The 24,345-nt window shown below is 45.0% G+C and overlaps 1 protein-coding gene across 1 annotated transcript in view; it reads left to right on the plus strand.

The window, feature by feature from the left end:
- Positions 1-24,345, plus strand: part of LOC133624395 (uncharacterized) — a 111,245-nt gene extending 86,900 nt beyond the window's left edge. Inside the window, exons 14-15 of the mRNA XM_061987886.2 lie at positions 5,560-5,820; positions 22,331-24,345. Of these exons, the coding sequence (XP_061843870.2) occupies positions 5,560-5,820; positions 22,331-23,550 (1,481 nt within the window). The 3' untranslated portion in view covers positions 23,551-24,345. The remainder of the gene's footprint in view (positions 1-5,559; positions 5,821-22,330) is intronic.

A 24,345-nucleotide genomic window follows, 5' to 3' on the forward strand; every position in this document is an offset into this window, starting at 1 on the left:
ACTTACTGATTCAGAGAGCACTAATTTAGCATCAAACCTCTGCTTAATATATATGGCCACTCCACCACCTTTTCTTTGTCGGTCAGTACGATAGACATTATAGCCATGAATGTAAATATCTTTATCAAGCACAGATTGTTTAAGCCAAGTTTCAGATAAGACTACAATATCAGCATTTGTTGAGTTTATCCAGATCTTTATCATATCCAGTTTAAGGAGTAAACTCCGAACATTGGTATGAATAATCCCAAGACCAGATCTAGTTTTAAAATCTGCAGATGTAAAACATTGTGTAGGTGTATCAGGGCCTGGATTAGTCTCAACATTTCCTGAGAGCAATAACAATAATATAACTAAACATTTGCGCTTAGTTACCATCTTTTGAGTCGGTCTTTAATCTGTGAAGGTAAGTGCTCACAATAGGGGAGGATGCAGTAATTTTGACGTGATCTCTCAAAACAAGGAAACAATAAGAATGAATGGACTCTACCATAGTATGCAGCCATTTGGTTTTGTCCAAAGTCACAGAAATCTTCGACTGAGATAAGGCCGAGGTTATTTTGTAGCTGCCACTATGATGAAATGTCAAATTATCAAATATGTCAAACTGTGCATCTTGAAGTAGCATAGCTCGTGAGTGGGGGTGACCAGACCCATTTGGGGCACCAGTAAAACCACACAAAAGTATAAAACACAATATAATAATTTGTGACATAGTGAGAAGAGTAGTTTCACTTGTTTTACCACTTTTGAAGATGTTAGCAGACTGGGCTAAAGACTAGCAACCAAGGCCAACGGGTGGAAGCCCGTAGACGAAGCCAATGGCTGGAGGCAAACAGCAGGTCGATGGAAGGCTAGTAGGCAGGTCGACGGTGGAAGGCTAGCAGGCAGGTCGACAGTGGAAGGCTAGCAGGCAGGTCGATGGTGGAAGGCTGGTAGGCAGGTCGATGGTGGAAGGCTGGTAGGCAGGTCGATGGTGGAAGGCTGATAGACAGGCCGATGGTGGAAGGCTAGCAGGCAGGTCGATGGTGGAAGGCTGGTAGGCAGGTTTATGGTGGAAGGCTAGCAGGCAGGTCAATGGTGGAAGGCTAGAAGGCAGGTTGATGGTGGTGTGACGACCGGGGCGCATTGTGATGCGGGGTTCGTTCTCTCAGGAATGCAGACGGGCGTCAGATACAGCGTGCAGGTAAGAAGGTATTTATTTAATAAATAAGTTATACTGGAACAAAGAAAAGGGTGCTCATAGCACATAAGGCAAAAACTAAAAGAGCTAGCATGGGAGCTAGAAGGTAAAAACTAAGGAAGATAAGCGTGGAAGCTAACAGGTACCGAGCCAGAACAAAAGTCGTCAACTGTTGCATGAAAACAAACTTCGAGGCAAGAACGAATGACAGGGAGGACAGGCTTAAATAATAATGTCAGTGATGACAAACAGGTGCGTGTCGGGAACAAACGCGGCAGGTGAAAATAATAAGCAGCCATGGAAACAAACTCAGGTGTACAAAACAGGTACTCAAGGAGTCCAAAACTAACCAAAAACACAAGTCTCTTGAAAACGTATACAAAAAATATGATCCGGGCAGCGGATCATAACAATACCCCCCCCTTAAGGGACAGATTCCAGATGTCCCCTAGAAAAACTAAACCCCCCCCAACTATAACAAAGTTCAAGAGTCAAGGGAGGGTGGAGGGAGGATTTGGCGGAGGGTCGCCAGGTCACATGTCCCCGAATCCACCGGGGACGAGTCAGGTGGCGGCGGCGAATGGAACGCCGCTGCCGGAGGCGAGGCGGGCGACCACGGAAAGGCCACATTTGTGGCTGCCGAGAAGGTGGGCGTGAGTGGCGCCAGACGTTCAGCAGCCGGAGAGTTCTGCGACTACGTCTCTGGTGTCGCTGCTGTTTGCGCCACTGGCGTCCATACTCTAACGTCCGAGAGCGCCGCTTGCGCCGCCAGAACACCCGAGGTCGCTGAGACGATGAGGAGAGAGCAGACCTCGCCGTGGAAGCAGGAGGAAGCGTCGTCGTCGCCGTGGAAGCAGGAGGAAGCGTCGTCGTCGCCGTGGAAGCAGGAGGAAGCGTCGTCGTCGCCGTGGAAAGAGGAAGCGTCGTCGTCGCCGTGGAAACAGGAAGCGTCGTCGTCGCCGTGGAAACAGGAAGCGTCGTCGCCGCCGTGGAAACAGGAAGCGTCGTCGCCGTGGAAACAGGAAGCGTCGTCGTCGCCGTGGAAACAGGAAGCGTCGTCGTCACCATGGAAACAGGAAGCGTCGTCGTCGCCGTGGAAACAGGAAGCGTCGTCGCCGTGGAAACAGGAGGCGTCGTCGCCGTGGAAACAGGAGGCGTCGTCGCCGTGGAAACAGGAGGCGTCGTCGCCGTGGAAACAGAAGGCGTCGTCGCCGTGGAAACAGAAGGCGTCGTCGGCGTGGGCAGAGCAGGCGGCTCGTCTGTCGGCATGGGCGGAGCCAGAGGCGGAGCAGGCGGCTCGTCTGTCCGCGTGGGCGGAGCCAGAGGCGGAGCAGGCAACGGAGTATCTGCGGGTGGTGAATGTCTCAGCTGGACTGCTGGGTTGGCCGTAGGGGGAATCATCACCTGCAGCGCGGAGAGTATACTGCCCAGCTGTCTCTCCAAAACATCAAGGCGGGCGTCTTGGCGTTCCGCCATGGCATTGACGCAAGCCCCAAGAACGCCAAACTGTTCCTCCTGTTGTCCAAGTTGTTTGGCCTGTTGGTGCAATGCCCTTTTTACTTGGTCGGTCACTGCGGGGTCTCGTGTGCTTTGCAGCGATGGAGCAGGAGGTGGAGAGGATGGTGTTTGCAGGACCACCAGGGTTGATGGTGGCGTCAGAGTGGCAGGCGTCCGGGCTGTCGTTGTCGTGGAAACAGGTGCTGGTGCAGAAACCAGACTTGGATTCAGTGCTGGTGCGAGAACCAGCCTTGGAGCAGGTGCTGGGCGTGACTTTGGCGGAGGTGGCCTGGCCGGGGGTTGCGGCTTAGCATGCCGAAGGTCTGGTGGCGGAGGCCGGCATGGAGTTTTGGGCTTGGCTGGGCGCAGCTGTGCCCGCCCACTAGCAAAGCACCCAGTACTAGCCCCCCCCCTCAAGAAGCGGATCCCAGACGCGTCTTGTGCAGTCTGGAAAAGTCTTTAGGGGTGGGAGGGAGGAGGTGAGGAGGTGGGTAGGCTCCTCCCCTTTTGATTGTCCAAATTGACTATTCTGCTCTTCAATAGTGGACTGTAGGGACGACCAGGAGGGAGAAAACAGAGGAGTGGGCGGAGCTTGAGCCATAGGGGGTGGGGCTTGAAAACCAGAATGTGACTGGTACTGACTAGACTTATAATTAACAAAAATGTCCTGATAGTATTTAATTGTTGAATTAAAGTCATTTGGAGGCAGCTGACAGAAAGAATTGACTGAATTAAAAAAAATGTCTTCGTCTATGACGTCATCACCAGTGGACGGGATGACGTCATCCGTGCGGGTCTCCAGCTGACTGACAGCCCAATCAGTGAACTGTTTGGCAAAGTGAGTGATGGGATTACCAAACATCGGCGGAGGGGAATCCTGGGCTGCTTGGCTGTGTTCCGGAGGGAAGAATTGCGGGGGTGGCGCGTCTCTGTCGCGAGCTGAAGCCGTTTTGTGCGACTTCCGCCTTCGCTGACGCGTGCGAGCGGGCTGAGAGCGGACCTCCCCGGGCCAGATGGAGTCGATCGGGACCAGAACACCTCCAGGTCCCCATATCATCTCGTCATCTGGATTGCAGCGGAGCGTCTCTGCCTCCATCACTCGGAGGACCATCCACGCACCTTCTTCATCCACCTCAGTCATGCCCGATGCGAAAGAACTCTTTGCTTGCCTCGTACTGTGACGACCGGGGCGCATTGTGATGCGGGGTTCGTTCTCTCAGGAATGCAGACGGGCGTCAGACACAGCGTGCAGGTAAGAAGGTATTTATTTAATAAATAAGTTATACTGGAACAAAGAAAAGGGTGCTCATAGCACATAAGGCAAAAACTAAAAGAGCTAGCATGGGAGCTAGAAGGTAAAAACTAAGGAAGATAAGCGTGGAAGCTAACAGGTACCGAGCCAGAACAAAAGTCGTCAACTGTTGCATGAAAACAAACTTCGAGGCAAGAACGAATGATAGGGAGGACAGGCTTAAATAATAATGTCAGTGATGACAAACAGGTGCGTGTCGGGAACAAACGCGGCAGGTGAAAATAATAAGCAGCCATGGAAACAAACTCAGGTGTACAAAACAGGTACTCAAGGAGTCCAAAACTAACCAAAAACACAAGTCTCTTGAAAACGTAAACAAAAAATATGATCCGGGCAGCGGATCATAACAGGTGGAAGGCTAGTGGCGCGGTTGGTAGAGTGGCCGTGCCTGAGGGTTCCTGGTTCAATCCCCACCTTCTTCCAACCTAGTCACGTCTGTTGTGTCCTTGAGCAGGACACTTCACCCTTGCTCCTGATGGGTCGTGGTAAGCGCCTTGCATGGCAGATTCCGCCATCAGTGTGTGAATGAATGAATGAGACGGGATGAGTTTGCTAAGTACAAAAATGAGTCAAATTTTTTGAATGAAAGAAACTGCTGTTCTAAATGTGTCCTCTAGATGTCGCAATAGCAATTCTTTGTATCTTTGTAGATGATGCTACTTTTGTAAAACACAACTAAAACACATGATGTTAGCGCACCAGTCGGGGAAAATGAGCAAACTACATCAATAACATCTTGTAATTTGATTTTGATATTATTTATTTATCTTGATAGATTGAAAATGAACACCAATGAGTTGACTGATGAACATTATCACATAATTGATTCTGAAAGTGTAAAAAAGGACAACTAAAGATAGAATACTATTGTATGTAAAAACAACAACATGATTTGTACATTTTCAGAATGTGTTTGTTCTATTTTTAAACAAAGAAAACAATCTGCAGTTTTTTTTTATTTTTACGTTATCTTGGCGTGATTTTATCAGTCCGGCCAACTTGGAGTAGATCTTTCTCCATGTGGCCCCCCATTTAAAATTAATTTAAACACCCCTGGCCGAGTTCTTCCTGCGAAAAGCAGATACGAGAAAACAATCTAATTATGAAACGGAATAAAGCCCTAAAGATTTGTTGAGTAATATCAAGGATTATCCGTCGGTGGCGTTCCCAGACGTGGAACTATCTTGAGTTCCAGACGTCATTTTACACCACAAATTATGGTTAAGTTTAGAGATAAAGTTTAGGTGTCATAGACCGTATACAGAATAAAATATTTACACACTTTATATCAGTGAGTGTAAAGTTAAGAATGCCTCAATCAATGCTGCCTTGTACTTATAAAAAAAACTTGCTCCTCATCAAATTTCCAAGTCTGTTTTTGTACTCACTTTTGAATTAATTTTAGTGGCTGGGACAAAAGGAAGTATTTCCTGTGTTTTATTGGTTGTTTTGCTACACTCTTTTAACACAACACACGAAAGAACACAAATAATGTCATTGTGTTAACAGTGTCAGTCCAAAACTATTTCTATTCTCTCTTTATCTTATTTACTTATTTACCCAACAGACGCTCAACAGCCCCTTCACATTAAAGAGGAAGAGGATGATCCACAGCCAACCTACATTAAAGAGGAAGAGGAGGATCCACAGCCCACCCACATTAAAGAGGAAGAGGAGGATCCACACATGAAAGAGGAAGAGGAGGGAGAGTGTGTTGTAGGGCAGGAGGAGGATGATGTCAGCAAGTTTCCATTGACTGTTGTCTCTGTGAAGACTGAAGAGCATGAAGACAAAGCACCTGAGTCCTCACAGCTTCATAACAGTCCAAGTAAGCACATATCATTTTATTCTCAGGGCTTTCAATCCATCACAACTGGACTGTTCACTTTGTCTTAGAAGACTCATCCAAGTAGGCTTCATCACTTCATGCTCATACACTTCAAGTCTTAAATCTAATCATTGGAATTTAGAGGGGAACTGCACTTTTTTGGGGAATTTTTCTATCGTTCACAATCATTATAAAAGACATGATGGTGGATATAAAAAAAATAAATAAATCGCATTCTAAGTAGGGCTGGGCGATATGGCCTTTTATTAATATCTCTATTTTTAGTCCATGTCACGATACACCATATATATGTGGATTTGTTTAGTCCATGTCACGATACACCATATATATGTGGATATGTTTAGGCCATGTCACGATACACCATATATATGTGGATATGTTTAGGCCATGTCACAATACACCATATACATGTGGATATGTTTAGTCCATGTCACGATACACCATATATATGTGGATTTGTTTAGTCCATGTCACGATACACCATATATATGTGGATTTGTTTAGTCCATATCACGATACACCATATATATGTGGATATGTTTAGTCCATGTCACGATACACCATATACAGTTGTGTTCAAAATAATAGCAGTCCCGCATCACTAGCAAGATAAATCACTGTTTTTGTTAGAATTTCAACTTCTACACTGCAAGTAAGTTTCTAGAATGTCTAGTAAAGGTTTAGAAAACCAACAGACCCAACAGGCATGACGTGCATGCTGCTGATTCTGTGAAACTGAATCATTTACTGAAAGGGGCGTGTTCAGAAAAATTGCAGTGCGTAGTTAAATTAGTGAGGTCATTGATTATGTGGGAAAAAACGATGTTAAACAAGTGGCCCTTATTTAAGGATAAAGGCAACTGACGTTGCATATACTGGCTGTGCATTTGTCCTTGGAAAAACAGAGTAAAATGGGTCGTTGTAGACACTGTTCAGAAGAAGAGTGTTCTTTGATTAAGAATTTAATAAAAGAGGGGAAAACTTATAAAGAAGTGCAGAAAATGATACGCTGTTCAGCTAAAATTTTATCAAATACTTTAAAATGGCAGCCAAAACCAAAAAGGTGAGGAAGAAGAAGAAAAACGACTATTGGAATGAATGGGAGAATAACCAAAATGGCAAAGGCTCAGCCAATGATCAGCTCCAGTAGGATCAAAGAAGATCTAAGATGGCCTGTGAGTACTGTAACAATCAGACCACGTCTACGTGAAGCCAAGGTACCAGCAAGAAGCCCCCGCAAAGTCCCATTGTTAAAAAAAAGACGTGTGCTGAAGCGGTTACAATTTGCCAAAGAACGCATTGACTGGCCAAAAAAGAAATGGCGTAATATTTGGGGACTGATGAGAATAAGATTGTACTTCTTGGGTCTAAGGGCCACAGACAGTTTGTCAGACGTCCTGTAAACACTGAATTCAAGCCATAGTACACAGTGAAGACGGTGAAGCATGGTGGTGCAAGCATCATGATATGGGGATGTTTCTCGTACTATGGTGTTGGTCCTATTGATCGTGTACCAGGCATCATGGATCAGTTTGAGTACATCAGAATACTGGAAGAAGTCATGTTGCCGTATGCTGAAGAGGAAATGCCCTTGAAATGGGTGTTTCAACAAGACAATGACCCCAAACACACCAGCAAGCGAGCAAAATCATGGTTCCAGACAAACAGAATTCAAGTAATGGAGAGGCCAGTACAATCCCCGAACCTTAATCCCATTGAAAACTCATAAAAAATGCTGTTCATGAGGCAAAACCAAAAAATGCAGAGGAATTGTTGAACGTTGTACAATTGTCCTGAGCTGCAATACCTGTTGACCGGTGCCAGAGGTTGGTGGACTCCATGTGCCACAGATGTGAAGCAGTTATCAGAAACCGTGGTTATGCAACTATCCATCCATCCATCCATCTTCTTCCGCTTTTCCGAGGTCGGGTCGCGGGGGCAGCAGCTTAAGCAGGGAAGCCCAGACTTCCCTCTCCCCAGCCACTTTGTCCAGCTCCTCCTGGGGGATCCCCAGGCGTTCCCAGGCCAGCCGGGAGAGATAGTCTTCCCAGTGTGTCCTGGGTCTTCCCCGTGGCCTCCTACCGGTCGGACGTGCCCGAAACACCTTCCTAGGGAGGCGTTCGGGTGGCATCCTGACCAGATGCCCGAACCACCTCATCTGGCTCCTCTCGATGTGGAGGAGCAGCGGCTTTACTTTGAGCTCCCCCCGAATGACAGAGCTTCTCACCCTATCTCTAAGGGAGAGCCCCGCCACTCGGCGGAGGAAACTCATTTCGGCCGCTTGTACCCGTGATCTTGTCCTTTCGGTCATGACCCAAAGCTCATGACCATAGGTGAGGATGGGAACGTAGATCGACCGGTAAATCGAGAGCTTTGCCTTCCGGCTCAGCTCCTTCTTCACCACAACGGATCGATACAGCGTCCGCATTACTGAAGACGCCGCACCGATCCGCCTGTCGATCTCACGATCCACTCTTCCCCCACTCGTGAACAAGACTCCGAGGTACTTGAACTCCTACACTTGGGGCAAGATCTCCTCCCCAACCCGGAGATGGCACTCCACCCTTTTCCGGGAGAGAACCATGGACTCGGACTTGGAGGTGCTGATTCCCATCCCAGTCGCTTCACACTCGGCTGCGAACCGATCCAGTGAGAGCTGAAGATCTTGGCCGGAGGAAGCCATCAGGACCACATCATCTGCAAATAGCAGTGACCTAATCCTGCAGCCACCAAACCAGATCCCCTCAACGCCTTGACTGCGCCTAGAAATTCTGTCCATAAAGGTTATGAACAGAATCGTTGACAAAGGGCAGCCTTGGCGGAGTCCAACCCTCACTGGAAACGTGTCCGACTTACTGCCGGCAATGCGGACCAAGCTCTGACACTGATTATACAGGGAGCGAACTGCCACAATAAGACAGTCCGTTACCCCATACTCTCTGAGCACTCCCCACAGGACTTCCCGGGGTACATGGTCGAATGCCTTCTCCAAGTCCACAAAGCACATGTAGACTGGTTGGGCAAACTCCCATGCACCCTCAAGGACCCTGCCGAGAGTATAGAGCTGGTCCACAGTTCCACGACCAGGACGAAAACCACACTGTTCCTCCTGAATCCGAGGTTCGACTATCCGGCGTAGCCTCCTCTCCAGTACACCTGAATAGACCTTACCGGGAAGGCTGAGGAGTGTGATCCCACGATAGTTGGAACACACCCTCCGGCCCCCCTTCTTAAAGAGAGGAACCACCACCCCGGTCTGCCAATCCAGAGGTACCGCCCCCGATGTCCACGCGATGTTGCAGAGTCTTGTCAACCAAGACAGCCCCACAACATCCAGAGCCTTAAGGAACTCCGGGCGGATCTCATCAACCCCCGGGGCCTTGCCACCGAGGAGCTTTTTAACTACCTCGGCAACCTCAGCCCCAGAAATAGGAGAGCCCACCACAGATTCCCCAGGCCCTGCTTCCTTATAGGAAGACGTGCTGGTAGGATTGAGGAGGTCTTCGAAGTTTTCCCTCCACCGATCCACAACATCCGCAGTCGAGGTCAGCAGAGCACCTTCCCCACCATACACGGTGTTGACACTGCACTGCTTCCCCTTCCTGAGGCGGCGGATGGTGGTCCAGAATTGCTTCAAAGCCGTCCGGAAGTCTTTTTCCATGGCCTCCCCGAACTCCTCCCATGTCCGAGTTTTTGCCTCCGCGACCGCTGAAGCCGCACACCGCTTGGCCTGTCGGTACCTGTCTGCTGCCTCAGGAGTCCCATGAGCCAAAAGAACCCGATAGGACTCCTTCTTCAGCCTGACGGCATCCCTCACCGCCGGCGTCCACCAACGGGTTCTAGGATTACCGCCACGACAGGCACCAACTACCTTGCGGCCACAGCTCCAATCGGCCGCCTCGACAATAGAGGTACGGAACATTGTCCACTCGGACTCAATGTCCAGCACCTCCCTCGTGACATGTTCAAAGTTCTTCCGGAGGTGGGAATTGAAACTCTCTCTGACAGGAGACTCTGCCAGGCGTTCCCAGCAAACCCTCACAATGCGTTTGGGCCTGCCAGGTCTGTCCGGCATCCTCCCCCACCATCGCAACCAACTCACCACCAGGTGGTGATCGGTAGAAAGCTCCGCCCCTCTCTTCACCCGAGTGTCCAAAACATGAGGCCGCAAATCCGATGACACAACTACAAAGTCGATCATGGAACTGCGGCCTAGGGTGTCCTGGTGCCAAGTGCACATATGGACACCCTTATGTTTGAACATGGTGTTTGTTATCGACAATCTGTGACGAGCACAAAAGTCCAATAACAGAACACCACTCGGGTTCAGATCCGGGCGGCCATTCTTCCCAATCACGCCTCTCCAGGTTTCACTGTCGCCGCCAACATGAGCGTTGAAGTCCCCCAGTAGAACGAGGGAATCACCTGGGGGAGCACTCTCCAGTACTCCCTCGAGTGAATCCAAAAAGGGTGGGTACTCTGAGCTGCTGTTTGGCGCGTAAACGCAAACAACAGTCAGGACCCGTCCCCCCACCCGAAGGCGGAGGGAAGCTACCCTCTCGTCCACCGGGTTGAACTCCAACGTGCAGGCTTTGAGCCGAGGGGCAACAAGAATAGCCACCCCAGCCCGTCGCCTCTCACTGCCGGCAACGCCAGAGCGGAAGAGAGTCCAGTCCCTCTCAAGAGAAGTGGTTCCAGAGCCCTTGCTGTGCGTCGAAGTGAGTCCGACTATATCTAGCCGGAACTTCTCCACCTCACGCACTAGCTCAGGCTCCTTCCCCCCCAGCGAAGTGACGTTCCACGTCCCAAGAGCTAGCTTCTGTAGCCGAGGATCGGACCGCCAAGTGCCCTGCCCTCGGCTGCCGCCCAGCTCACACTGCACCCGACCTCTATGGCCCCTGCTATGGGTGGTGAGCCCATTGGAGGGGGGTCCCACGTTGCCTCTTCGGGCTGTGCCCGGCCGGGCCCCATGGGGGAGGTGGGGCCATCGTGCCCCACCTCCGGGCCTGGCTCCAGAGGGGGGCCCCGGTGACCCGCGTCCGGGGGATGGAAATCTGGGTCCTTGGTTTGTGTTCTTCATCGAGGTCTTAGAGCTGCTCTTTGTCTGATCCCTCACCTAGGACCAGTTTGCCCTGGGAGACCCTACCAGGGGGCATAGAAACCCCCGGACAACATAGCTCCTAGGATCATTGATACACCATATATATGTGGATATTTTGCCTTAGCCTTGAATGAACACTTGATGCATATAATCACAGCAGTATGATGATTCTGTGTCTACTTTAAAACATTCTTTTTCATTCTGCATTAATATATGCTACTTTTAAACTTTCATGCAGAGAGGGAAACCACAACTAAGTCAATTTAGCAAAAGTGTATTTATTAAACAGTTATTAAGCAGTGGCACAAACATTCATGTCATTTCAAAACAGAAAGTGCAAGATTGTCAGAGACATTTTAAAACAAGCTATTAGTGCACTTTTGTGCATGATGTCACTAAGATGACATATCAAAACAACACTAAATTAAAGTGCACTTTTTGTACAGAACGGCACTACAATAGTTTAAAACAAATAAAGTGCACTTTTGTGCATGATGTCGCACAAGATATTTCAATAAGTGTCAAATAAAAATGAGCTGCATAATAGGAAATCAAATAGTGTATGTCTTTCACTATGTGGTAGGTTCCTGCGGACGTTATCTCCTTCTGTTGTTGACTATTTGTTTCATACAGCGTTTATGTGGAAATGGTTGCTTGGGCATTTTGTGGGTGTGGCACTGAACGGAGATGTTGACATACCTACTCAGTGGCCTAGTGGTTAGAGTGTCCGTCCTGAGATCGGTAGGTTGGGAGTTCAAATCCCGGCCGAGTCATACCAAAGACTATAAAAATGGGACCCATTACCTCCCTGCTTGGCACTCAGCATCAAGGGTTGGAATTGGGGGTTAAATCACCAAAATGATTCCCGGGCGCAGCCACCGCTGCTGCCCACTGCTCCCCTCACCTCCCAGGGGGTGATCAAGGGTGATGGGTCAAATGCAGAGAATAATCTCGCCACACCTAGTGTGTGTGTGACAATCATTGGTACTTTAACTTTTAACTTTAACATGCAGAGTTTCAAGCACTCTCCATTCTCTAGCGGGTGACTTTTCAAATGATGCTACATATTAGCAGTGCTGCTACTTTTTGTAGCAACGCTTTTGCCGCATAAATGTTCAACATCTACCCGCTTGAAGCCAAACCATTGCCAGACGATGGACCCCCTGCTGTTTTTCTTGGGAATTAATTATTCCTTCATTTGTTACCAGATTGGCACCTTCTTTCTCTCGTATTACCACTAGCACCACAGCTAACGTTACCATGCCGCTACCTGTCTGCTCAATGAGAACGTATGACGTTGCACACGTGACAGTATGTGACGTATGTAAGAAGGTGCGCTTGTTTTATGTCTCTGTGAGAAGGAGAGACAAGAAAGAGTGAGAAGAGCCTGTAGTGTAATGCCTGCAGCTAAAAGCAACTGTGTGAGAACGTATACTCCAATATCACCATATAGTCATTTTCTATATCGCACAGACACAAACCCACGATATATCCAGTATATTCCATACATCACCCAGCCCTAATTCTAACTCATAAATGTAAATAAAAGTCCACTTGCAATGGAGCCAATGGGAGGTCCTCTATAACCATCCAAAATACACCAACAATACTCCATTTGCATTTTGTGGCTTGAATGTCCACCAAGTGTTAGTTGAGTTGAGTTTATTTGGAACATGCATGCATACAACATGATACATCACACATGCATGCATGCATACAACATGATGCATCACACATGCATGCATACAACATGATACATCACACATGCATGCATACAACATGATACATCACACATGCATGCATACAACATGATACATCACACATGCATGCATACAACATGATACATCACACATGCATGCATACAACATGATACATCACACATGCATGCATACAACATGATACATCACACATGCATGCATACAACATGATACATCACACATGCATGCATACAACATGATACATCACACATGCATGCATACAACATGATCCATCACACATGCATGCATACAACATGATACATCACACATGCATGCATACAACATGATACATCACACATGCATGCATACAACATGATACATCACACATGCATGCATACAACATGATACATCACACATGCATGCATACAACATGATACATCACAATTTCCAGTTTTATCTATTCAACATGTTGGAAAAGGAGAAGAAGCAGAGCTTATTTAATCCTACCCCTTTTCTTTTACGGAACAGTTTATAAAACTTTTGTTCACTTTCTGTTTTCAATGTATTCACAATATACTCCATAAGTAATCACAATAAAAATAAATAAATAATAATGAGTGAAGTAAGTTATATTTCATATGGTGAGATGAGTAAGATGATGTAGAAAATGAATGATGGATGAAATAAATTGAGAATGTTTATCTTCTTCTTTGTACTTTGTAAACACTTTAAGTGTGAAGAGTTTCTTGAAGTGGATCATATTAGTACATTGTTTGATTGCTTTGCTTCATCCATTCCATCATTTAATTCCACATACTGATATACTGAAGGTCTTAAGTGTTGTACGTGCATACAAATGTTTTAAATTACATTTTTCTCGAAGAATATATTTCTCCTCTTTTCTGTTGAGAATAGTTGTACATTCTTGGCTAGCAGGTTTTAGTTTGCTTTGTGTATCATTTTAGCTGTTTGCTAATTCACTATGTGGGTGAATTTCAGTATTTGTGATTCAATAAATAAAGTGTTTGTATGTTGTCTATATCCAACATGATGTATTATTATAACTGATCTTTTTTGTAACACAGTTAATGAATGAAGTGTACTTTTGTAGTTATTTCCAATATTTCTACACAATAAGTCAGATATGTAACACTAGTGAGCAGTAGAGAATATGAAGTCATTTTTGGTCTACAACATGTTTTGCTTTATTCATGACGTGTTTCTTGCTACTTTATGTTGTATATTTTTTACATGATATTTCCAGTTCAATTTATCATCAGTTATTATACCTAGACATGTGGTTTCATTTACTCTTTCAATTTCTATTCCGTCTATTTGTATTTGTGTTTGACTTTCTCTTCTACTGTTACCAAATAGCATTATTTTACTTTTACTGAGATTCAAAGATTGTCAAAGCATCTTTTTAATGTGTTCATTTCTTCTGTTATTATTTGTATTATCTTCTGTGTGTTCTCTCCTGAACAAAACACTGTTGTATCATCTGCAAATAATACTAACTTTAAATATTTTGTAACTTTACAAATGTCATTTATATAGAGATTGAATAATTGAGGTCCTAGTATTGATCCCTGAGGTACACCACAGGATATATTTAGTGTTGTAGAAGTGTGTTGGCCTACCTTCACGTATTGTTTCCTGTTGGTTAAATAACTTCTTATCCAGTTCAAGACCAACCCTCTGATGCCATATCCTTCTAGTTTTTTGATGAACATATTGTGATTAATTGTGTCAAATGCTTTAGTTAGATCCAACAACACTGCTGCTGCACATTTTTTACATTTCTTCTGTCATTTCAATTAAAGCCATCAAAGTTGAAATATCTCCTCTCTGAGCTGCCACCTTACCATGGTAGAGGAGTTTGCGTGTCCCAATGATCCTAGGAGCTATGTTGTCCGGGGTCTTTATGCCCCCTGGTAGGGTCTCCCAAGACAAACTGGTCCTAGGTGAGGGATCAGACAAAGAGCAGCTCGAAGACCTCCATGAAGAATAAAAATAAAGGACCCAGATTTCCCTCGCCCGGACACGGGTCACCAGGGCCAGGCCCGGAGGCGGGGCACGATGGCGAGCGCCTGGTGGCCGGCCTGTCCCCATGGGGCCCGGCCGGGCACAGCCCGAAGAGGCAACGTGGGTCCCCCCTCCAATAGACTCACCACCCATAGCAGGGGCCATAGATGTCGGGTGCAGTGTGAGCTGGGCGGAAGCCGAAGGCAGGGCACTTGGCGGTCCGATCCTCGGCTACAGAAGCTAGCTCTTGGGACGTGGAACGTCACCTTGCTTGGTCGAGAAGTTCCGGCTAGATATAGTCGGACTCACTTCGACGCACAGCAAGGGCTCTGGAACCAGTTCTCTCGAGAGGGGCTGGACTCTCTTCCACTCTGGCGTTGCCGGCAATGAGAGGCGACGGGCTGGGGTGGCAATTCTTGTTGCCCCCCGGCTCAGAGCCTGCACGTTGGAGTTCAACCCGGTGGACGAGAGGGTAGCCTCCCTCCGCCTTCGGGTGGGGGGACGGGTCCTGACTGTGGTTTGCGCTTACGCCCCAGCTCAGAGTACCCACCCTTTTTGGATTCGCTCGAGGGAGTACTTGAGAGTGTTCCTCCGGGTGATTCCCTCGTTCTACTGGGGGACTTCAATGCTCATGTTGGCAGCGACAGTGAAACCTGGAGAGGCGTGATTGGGAAAAATGGCCGCCCGGATTTGAACCCGAGTGGTGTTTTGTTATTGGACTTTTGTGCCCGTCACAGATTGTCCATAATGAACACCATGTTCAAACATAAGGGTGTCCATATGTGCACTTGGCACCAGGACACCCTAGGCCGCAGTTCCATGATCGACTTTGTAGTTGTGTCATCGGATTTGCGGCCTCATGTTTTGGACACTCGGGTGAAGAGAGGGGCGGAGCTTTCAACCGATCACCACCTGGTGGTGAGTTGGCTGCGATGGTGGGGGAGGATGACGGACAGACCTGGCAGGCCCAAACGCATTGTGAGGGTTTGCTGGGAACGTCTGGCAGAGTCTCCTGTCAGAGAGAGTTTCAATTCCCACCTCCGGAAGAACTTTGACCATGTCACGAGGGAGGTGCTGGACATTGAGTCCGAATGGACCATGTTCCGCGCCTCTATTGTCGAGGCGGCTGATTGGAGCTGTGGCGGCTTCAGCGGTCGCAGAGGCAAAAACTCGGACATGGGAGGAGTTCGGTGAGGCCATGGAAAACGACTTCCGGACGGCTTCGAAGCAATTCTGGACCACCATCTGCCGCCTCAGGAAGGGGAAGCAGTGCACTATCAACACCGTGTATGGTGAGGATGGTGTTCTGCTGACCTCGACTGTGGATGTTGTGGATCGGTGGAGGGAATACTTCGACGACCTCCTCAATCCCACCAACACGTCTTCCTATGAGGAAGCAGTGCCTGGGGAGTCTGTGGTGGGCTCTTCTATTTCTGGGGCTGAGGTTGCTGAGGTAGTTAAAAAGCTCCTTGGTGGCAAGGCCCCGGGGGTGGAAGAGATCTGCCCGGAGTTCCTTAAGGCTCTGGATGCTGTGGGGCTGTCTTGGTTGACAAGACTCTGCAGCATCGCGTGGACATCGGGGGCGGTACCTCTGGATTGGCAGACCGGGGTGGTGGTTCCTCTCTTTAAGAAGGGGAACCGGAGGGTGTGTTCTAACTATCATGGGATCACACTTCTCAGCCTTCCCGGTAAGGTCTATTCAGGTGTACTGGAGAGGAGGCTACGCCGGATAGTCGAACCTCGGATTCAGGAGGAACAGTGTGGTTTTCGTCCTGGTCGTGGAACTGTGGACCAGCTCTATACTCTCGGCACGGTCCTTGAGGGTGCATGGGAGTTTGCCCAACCAGTCTAAGTGTGCTTTGTGGACTTGGAGAAGACATTCGACCGTGTCCCTCGGGAAGTCCTGTGGGGAGTGCTCAGAGAGTATGGGGTATCGGACTGTCTGATTGTGGCGGTCCGCTCCCTGTATGATCAGTGTCAGAGCTTGGTCTGCATTGCCGGCAGTAAGTCGGACACGTTTCCAGTGAGGGTTGGACTCCGCCAAGGCTGCCCTTTGTCACCCATTCTGTTCATAATATCAATTCCATTATAATCAGTTGAAGTCTTAGATTACAGGATTATAACTATTTCCTCCTGTGTCACATTACTGAGGAACATGGAGTTGGGATTTGGCTCTATGGTATCATTATAGTCCTCAATTGAAACTGGGTCTGGAATCCTTTCTTCCAATATTTACAAAGTAATTATTGAAGCTTTCAACTACTTCCTTCATGTTGTCATTATTTGTGTTTCCGTCTAAGAAGTATTGGGGGTAATCCCCCCAAATATAAACTTTGGCTTCAGCCTATTTCTTTTTCCGTCATTCTTTTTCTTTTCTTTTTGTGTGTAAATGTGTATGATTGTTAAATATGTATCATCTATACTGTTAAACTGGTCACACAGAATGGTTGATGGTTGATTATATGATGGGAATAAACTTATTTCATTCAAATAAACATATGGGACGCAGGTTGTCTTACGTCAGCACCAGAAGTGGTCAAATCAGCTGCTCACCTGGCAGGTTTTTTGGGGATGAATAGGGAAGTCCTTCTTTAGCTGCCGTCTTGTTTTATCATATATTGCTGCCTTTTCACCTGTCAATGTTCACTTTTGTATGCACATTAAATCAACAACAAATCTTGACTTTGAAGCAATGTTCACAGACTCTAGTATTAGATGCAATGTTATTGGGACCATGATTTATGTCATAGCTTGTTCACACCTCCTCAAATGGAAGATACTTTTCCTTCTTCATGTCTCAAGAACACACACACACACACACACACACACACACACACACACACACACACACACACACACACACACACACACACACACACACACACACACACACACACACACACACACACACACACACACACGCAGTATTGTATGTGTGACCTTCTTGACAACCTCTGAAAAATGACTACCTCTTTAGGACCAGCATTTTTAAATATATACAGATTTATATTTACAACATTAATAATATATACATACTATGCAAATATAAAAAAGGTAAGCTTTTAGTAAATTTGTTTTGGATTTAGTTTTTTGTAATTGGTTTTTAATCTTCATTATTTACTTCAAGTTATTACAGTATCTCTCTCTCTCTCTCTCTCTCTCTCTCTCTCTCTCTCTCTCTCTCTCTCTCTCTCTCTCTCTCTCTCTCTCTATATATATATACATTGTTTTGATTCATTTCAATATCTTACATACACTTGTTATTACAAACCCCGTTTCCATATGAGTTGGGAAATTGTGTTAGATGTAAATAAAAACAGAATACAATGATTTGCAAATCCTTTTCAACCCATATTCAATTGAATGCACTACAAAGACAACATATTTGATGTTCAAACTCATAAACTTTATTTTTTTTGTGCAAATAATAATTAACTTAGAATTTCATGGCTGCAACACGTGCCAAAGTAGTTGGGAAAGGGCATGTTCACCACTGTGTTACATGGCCTTTCCTTTTAACAACACTCAGTAAACGTTTGGGAACTGAGGAGACACATTTTTTAAGCTTCTCAGGTGGAATTCTTTCCCATTCTTGCTTGATGTACAGCTTAAGTTGTTCATCAGTCCGGGGGTCTCCATTGTGGTATTTTAGGCTTCATAATGTGCTACACATTTTCAATGTCTGGTCTACAGGCAGGCCAGTCTAGTACCCGCACTCGTTTACTATGAAGCCACGTTGATGTAACACGTGGCTTGGCATTGTCTTGCTGAAATAAGCAGGGGCGTCCATGGTAACGTTGCTTGGATGGCAACATATGTTGCTCCAAAACCTGTATGTACCTTTCAGCATTAATGGCGCCTTCACAGATGTGTAAGTTACCCATGTCTTGGGCACTAATGCACCCCCATACCATCACACATGCTGCCTTTTACACTTTGCACCTATAACAATCCGGATGGTTCTTTTCCTCTTTGGTCCGGAGGACACGACGTCCACAGTTTCCAAAAACAATTTGAAATGTGGACTCGGCAGATTACAGAACACTTTTCCACTTTGTATCAGTCCATCTTAGATGAGCTCATGCCCAGCGAAGCCGACGGCATTTCTGGGTGTTGTTGATAAACGATTTTTGCCTTGCATAGGAGAGTGTTAACTTGCACTTACAGATGTAGCGACCAACTGTAGTTACTGACAGTGTTGGGTTAATTACTGAAAACCAGTAACTAGTTACAGTTACTAGTTACTTTATTTCAAAAGTAACTCAGTTACTAACTCAGTTACTTACACCAAAAAGTAATGCGTTACTGTGAAAAGTAACTATTTAGTTACTTCTTTTTTTTTCTTTTTTTTTTTTTTAAAGCTCCCATTAATGCCCTTTTAGCCTTCATTTCAGTACTGTTATTGCACTGGAGAATAATACAATATGTTGATCAACTTGACATGCATTTTTATTTTCCTTTTAACATAATGAAAAACAGTGCAACATAAAAGGGCATTTCTCCTTTCTTTAAACTTGGACCAATGACCATTAATAAAAAACAAGTTAAAGTGCAACATAAGAAAGCACATCATCTTCCTTGAAAGATAGGTAGTGAAATAAAGGCTGACATCTGGAGTGATGCTGCTGTCTTCCACACTTGGAGCCATAGATTGTACAATCCTTGTTTTCAGTGGCAGGATCATTGACACAGATGGTGAAGTTTCAGTGCTCAGGAGAGATGTAACACTTTTGAGGGGTTTAAGCACCTGGAGGACCTCACCTGCCACTCTCACATCATCATCAGAGAGGGTGATGATGTCTTTGACATTTGTCTTCAGGGTGTTGTGGGTCAATGCAGAGTATATAGCTGCCTGCTCCTCCAACACATCATAAGTGGAGTTCCACCTTGTTGGGACATCATGTATGAGCTTTATGAGTAGTCAGCTTTAGCATTTCTTGCTTTGTCTTAAACACATGGGCAGCTGTTGTGCTTGGGTGGAAGTAGGAAACCTCCTTCCTGATCGTCCCAAGGAGGCGCTACATCCTATTAACAGAGATGTGATGCCAAATTCACTACATGTGCAAAGCACCTATCTGTGGTCCCAGTCCTGCCTCATTCACTGCATTTATTTGATTTTTGGCATTATCACGTGTGACTGGGATATCTTTATCTTCCATTCCTCCACTGCTTGTGTCAGTACCTGCGCAAGGTGACTCTCGTAGAGGGGGCGTGTCTTCTCATCTCCCAGTCTGCTGTGATGAAGTGAGCGCTTATAGTTCCGCTGGACGTCCAGCCGTCTGTCGTGAGCGCAACAGATGATGCTCGGGATAGTTCATCCACAACTTTTTTGTACTCCTGCTCATAAAGATCTGGCACAATCTTATCGCTGAAGTAGGTGCGCGACGGGGTGTTGTAACGTGGTTCAAGCACATTCAGCATGTATTTAAAACCCTCGTTTTGCACAACGGAGTCTGCACTTATAAACACACCGATTCAATGGCGCAGGGCGTTCAAACTCCTCCGTTACTCCGCTCGCCATGACCACGCTGTGTGTGGACTGAACGTGCCAACAACTTTTTTTTTTTGATGAGGTGGCGACTTGCCGCCTTCCGCCCGAATGCAGCTGAGATAGGCTCCAGCACCCCCCGCAACCCCAAAAGGGACAAGCGGTTGAAAATTGGATGGATGGATGGATATCAAACCGCGGATCACGTGTGTCCCTCCCCTCCCCACACGCCTCTTTTCTTCTCTCCGGCGTGTGACAGAGGAAGATTCAGAAGAACGACACCGCAGCGCTTGTTTCTAGTCGATACTAAAAAATAACGTAAAATAACGCAGTAACGCATCATGTAGTAACGGTAACTGAGTTACTGGATATAAAAATTAACGCGTTAGATTACTCGTTACCGCCGAAACTAACGGCGTTACAGTAACCCCAACACTGGTTACTGACAGTGGGTTTCTGAAGTGTTCCTGAGCCCATGTGGTGATATCCTTTACACACTGATGTCACTTGTTGATGCAGTACAGCCTGAGGGATCGAAGGTCACGGGCTTAGCTGCTTACGTGCAGTGATTTCTCCAGATTCTCTGAACCCTTTGATGATATTACGGACCGTAGATGGTGAAATCCCTAAATTCCTTGCAATAGCTGGTTGAGAAAGGTTTTTCTTAAACTGTTCAACAATTTGCTCACGCATTTGTTGACAAAGTGGTGACCCTCGCCCCATCCTTGTTTGTGAATGACTGAGCATTTCATGGAATCTACTTTTATACCCAATCATGGCACCCACCTGTTCCCAATTTGCCTGTTCACCTGTGGGATGTTCCAAATAAGTGTTTGATGAGCATTCCTCAACTTTATCAGTATTTATTGCCACCTTTCCCAACTTCTTTGTCACGTGTTGCTGACATCAAAGTTAATGATTATATGCAAAAAAAAAAAAGTTTATGAGTTTGAACATCAAATATGTTGTCTTTGTAGCATATTCAACTGAATATGGCTTGAAAATTATTTGCAAATCATTGTATTCCGTTTATATTTACATCTAACACAATTTCCCAACATACTGTATATGGAAACGGGGTTTGTACATATGTTGACCAGATGTTGAGATATTTGCTGGGAGTCCATATTGGTTCTCCACCAGCGTCCCACTTTTGTTGATGAATAAATCTAATCAGCTATTGAATAGTTTTTCCATGATTTTGGAGAATGGTGGAAGTAATGAAACTGGTGTGTAGTTAGTAAACTGGTGTATGTCTCCATTCTTAGAAATTGGTAGGACTTTTGCAATTTTCATTTTGTCAGGGAATTTGCCGGTTAGAAATGATACGTTGCTGATATATGTCAGAGGTTCTGAAATGTCTTCTATAACCTTTCTTATGGTTACCATATCTATTCCATGACAGTCGGTTGAGGTCTTGGATTTACAATGTTTTACAATTTTGATTATTTCTTCTTTTGTCACGTTCTTAAGAAACATGGAATTGGGATTTCTGTCTATGAGCTCACTCAAGTCCTCAACTGATCCATCATCTGCATTTGGAAATCTTTGTTCCACATTTTTTCCGAAATTAACAAAGTAATCATTAAAACGTTCAACTATTTGGTTCATATTGTAATTTTTTGTATTTGCATGTAGAAAGTACTGGGGGTAATCTTTCTTAGCAGCATTTTTAATGATGCTATTACCAATTAGCTTGTTTTTATATTTCTTATACTTATTTATAAATGTCTGTGTTATTAATATTCCATATAATGTGGTTTTTTTTTGTGACAAGCATTTTTCAGTCCTTTTGTCATCCATGGTTGGTTGTTTTTCTTTTGCTTCTTACTAACTTCTTTCCATGGACAACATAAACATCGATATTATACATGTGGGCCAATATATATATATATATATATATATATATATATATATATATATATATATATATATATATATATATATATATATATATATATATTTGATGTGGCAAGCTACTTTTGCAGTGTAGCTTGTAGTGTAGCATGCTACAATTCTCTGAGGATAGCTTAGCTCCATTTAATTGAGAGTAACTTGTAGCTTAGCTTACTACATTGTCCAGGTAGCTTGCCCATCACTGTCTATTTGGCCTAGCTCACATGTCAATAGTTTGAATACTGCAAACTTCAATACAGTAACACCTCATTTGTTCTGCAGACGTCCAGCGGGTGTCAGCGGGGAGTCATGAAGAGGAGTGGCACACCAGTGTGGGACAGAAGGAGCTACAGGCCCCCTCCCACATTAAAGAGGAGCAGCTTCATGATGAAGATGAAGCTCAGTCCTTACAGCTTCATCACAGTCAAAGTGAGGAGAACAGAGGGGCGGAGCTTGTAAGTCAACACATCACAGAAGCTGATGGAGAGCATTGTGAAGATATCAAGTCAGAACCAGACAGCATCTTTGCTCCACTGTCAGACATGGACCACATGATGTCACACTCTTCTGATCACAGTGACCACATCCAAAAACCTTTGGAGAGTAAAAATGACTCTAAAGGTGATACGAGACATCACACTAACAACAAACACTTTGACTGCTCTGAATGTGGGAAATCATTTAGAAAGAAGAGTCATTTTACAGTACACATGAGAACACATACTGGAGAGAAACCTTTTACTTGCTCTGTTTGTAAGAAGAGTTTCTTCAGAAAGGGTGACATGACCACACACATGAGAACACACACTGGAGAGAAACCTTTTACTTGCTCTGTTTGTAAGAAGAATTTCTTCCAAAAGGGTAACATGGCCACACACATGAGAACACACACTGGAGAGAAACCTTTTGCTTGCTCAGTTTGTAAGAAGAGTTTCTTCAGAAAGGGTGACATGACCACACACATGAGAACACACACTGAAGAGAAACCTTTTACTTGCTCTGTTTGTAAGAAGAATTTCTTCCAAAAGGGTAACATGACCACACACATGAGAACACACACTGGAGAGAAACCTTTTGCTTGCTCAGCTTGTGCTAAAAGATTCAACAATAAGAATAACATGACCACACACATGAGAACACACACAAGTGAGAAACCTTTTACTTGCTCTGTTTGTAAGATGTGTTTCTTCAGGAAGCAACAAATGACCTTACACATGAGAACACACACTGGAGAGAAACCTTTTGCTTGTTCAGCTTGTGTTAAAAGATTCAACACTAAGAAGGAAATGATATTGCACATGAGAACACACACAGGTGAGAAACCTTTTACTTGCCCTTTTTGTGAGAAGAGTTTCTCCAGAAAGGAACGCATGACCACACACATGAGAACACACACTGGAGAGCAACCGTTTAGTTGCACTGTGTGTGATAAAACATTCAGGTTTAAATATCAGGTGAGTAAACACAAGTGTGTAACAGTCATGGAAGCTGCAGGGATGTAAACACACTTAAACAGTGATTGTGCTAAATGTAGTTTAAAAACACAGCATGTTTAATATGAATGTATATTTGATGTTGTATGTAGTGCTTCGTATCTTCTACTCTTATATGTTGTCCTGTACTTACTTTTTAAGTTGTGTGCATGTCTTGAATATTATATATGTAGCTACTATTTTATTCTATTTCCTCATTGTTAAACGGCGGACATCTTGTTATTTTAATTAGGGTTTTTTTCATGCATATTTTATTTAATTGATGTTATTATCCAATTAAAAGTATAAATGAATAAAATGGTTAACAAAATGTGGACTCTGGTAGATTAGCAGCATTGTTACATCATGGATGTTAACTACTGCAAAACATCAACAAAGAAGAAAAATGCTGAAGTTAGCAACACATCACTGAACTTTAGAGCCATCGTGAGTGGAGTTGCTTGTTTTTATTGCTGCATTTGTACTTATTTCACCTCACATCTTCACTTTTAATCCTAAAGTCTTCTTCACATATATTGTTGTAGGCTTCTAACATTTATGTTTCTGATGTGTGTGTGTAGTCTGTCCAATTGTTCACTTGCACAGATACATCTTCATCATCATTAGTTTATTATTGTTCTTCGGTCAATGGTCAACAAAATAAACAAACAGTTGTACATTCATAGATTGAAAAAGAAAATGTTGCAGAGCGAAAGTGTTTAGGCTGAAGTTGAACACTTATTTTGCCTAACCCTATAAACAATGTCAAGTACAAGATGAACTTCCGAAAATGATGAAATGTCCTTTGTACAACATATTATAAAT

Source organism: Nerophis lumbriciformis, linkage group LG27 (genome assembly GCF_033978685.3).
Source record: "Nerophis lumbriciformis linkage group LG27, RoL_Nlum_v2.1, whole genome shotgun sequence".
Classification (NCBI taxonomy): Eukaryota; Metazoa; Chordata; class Actinopteri; order Syngnathiformes; family Syngnathidae; genus Nerophis; species Nerophis lumbriciformis.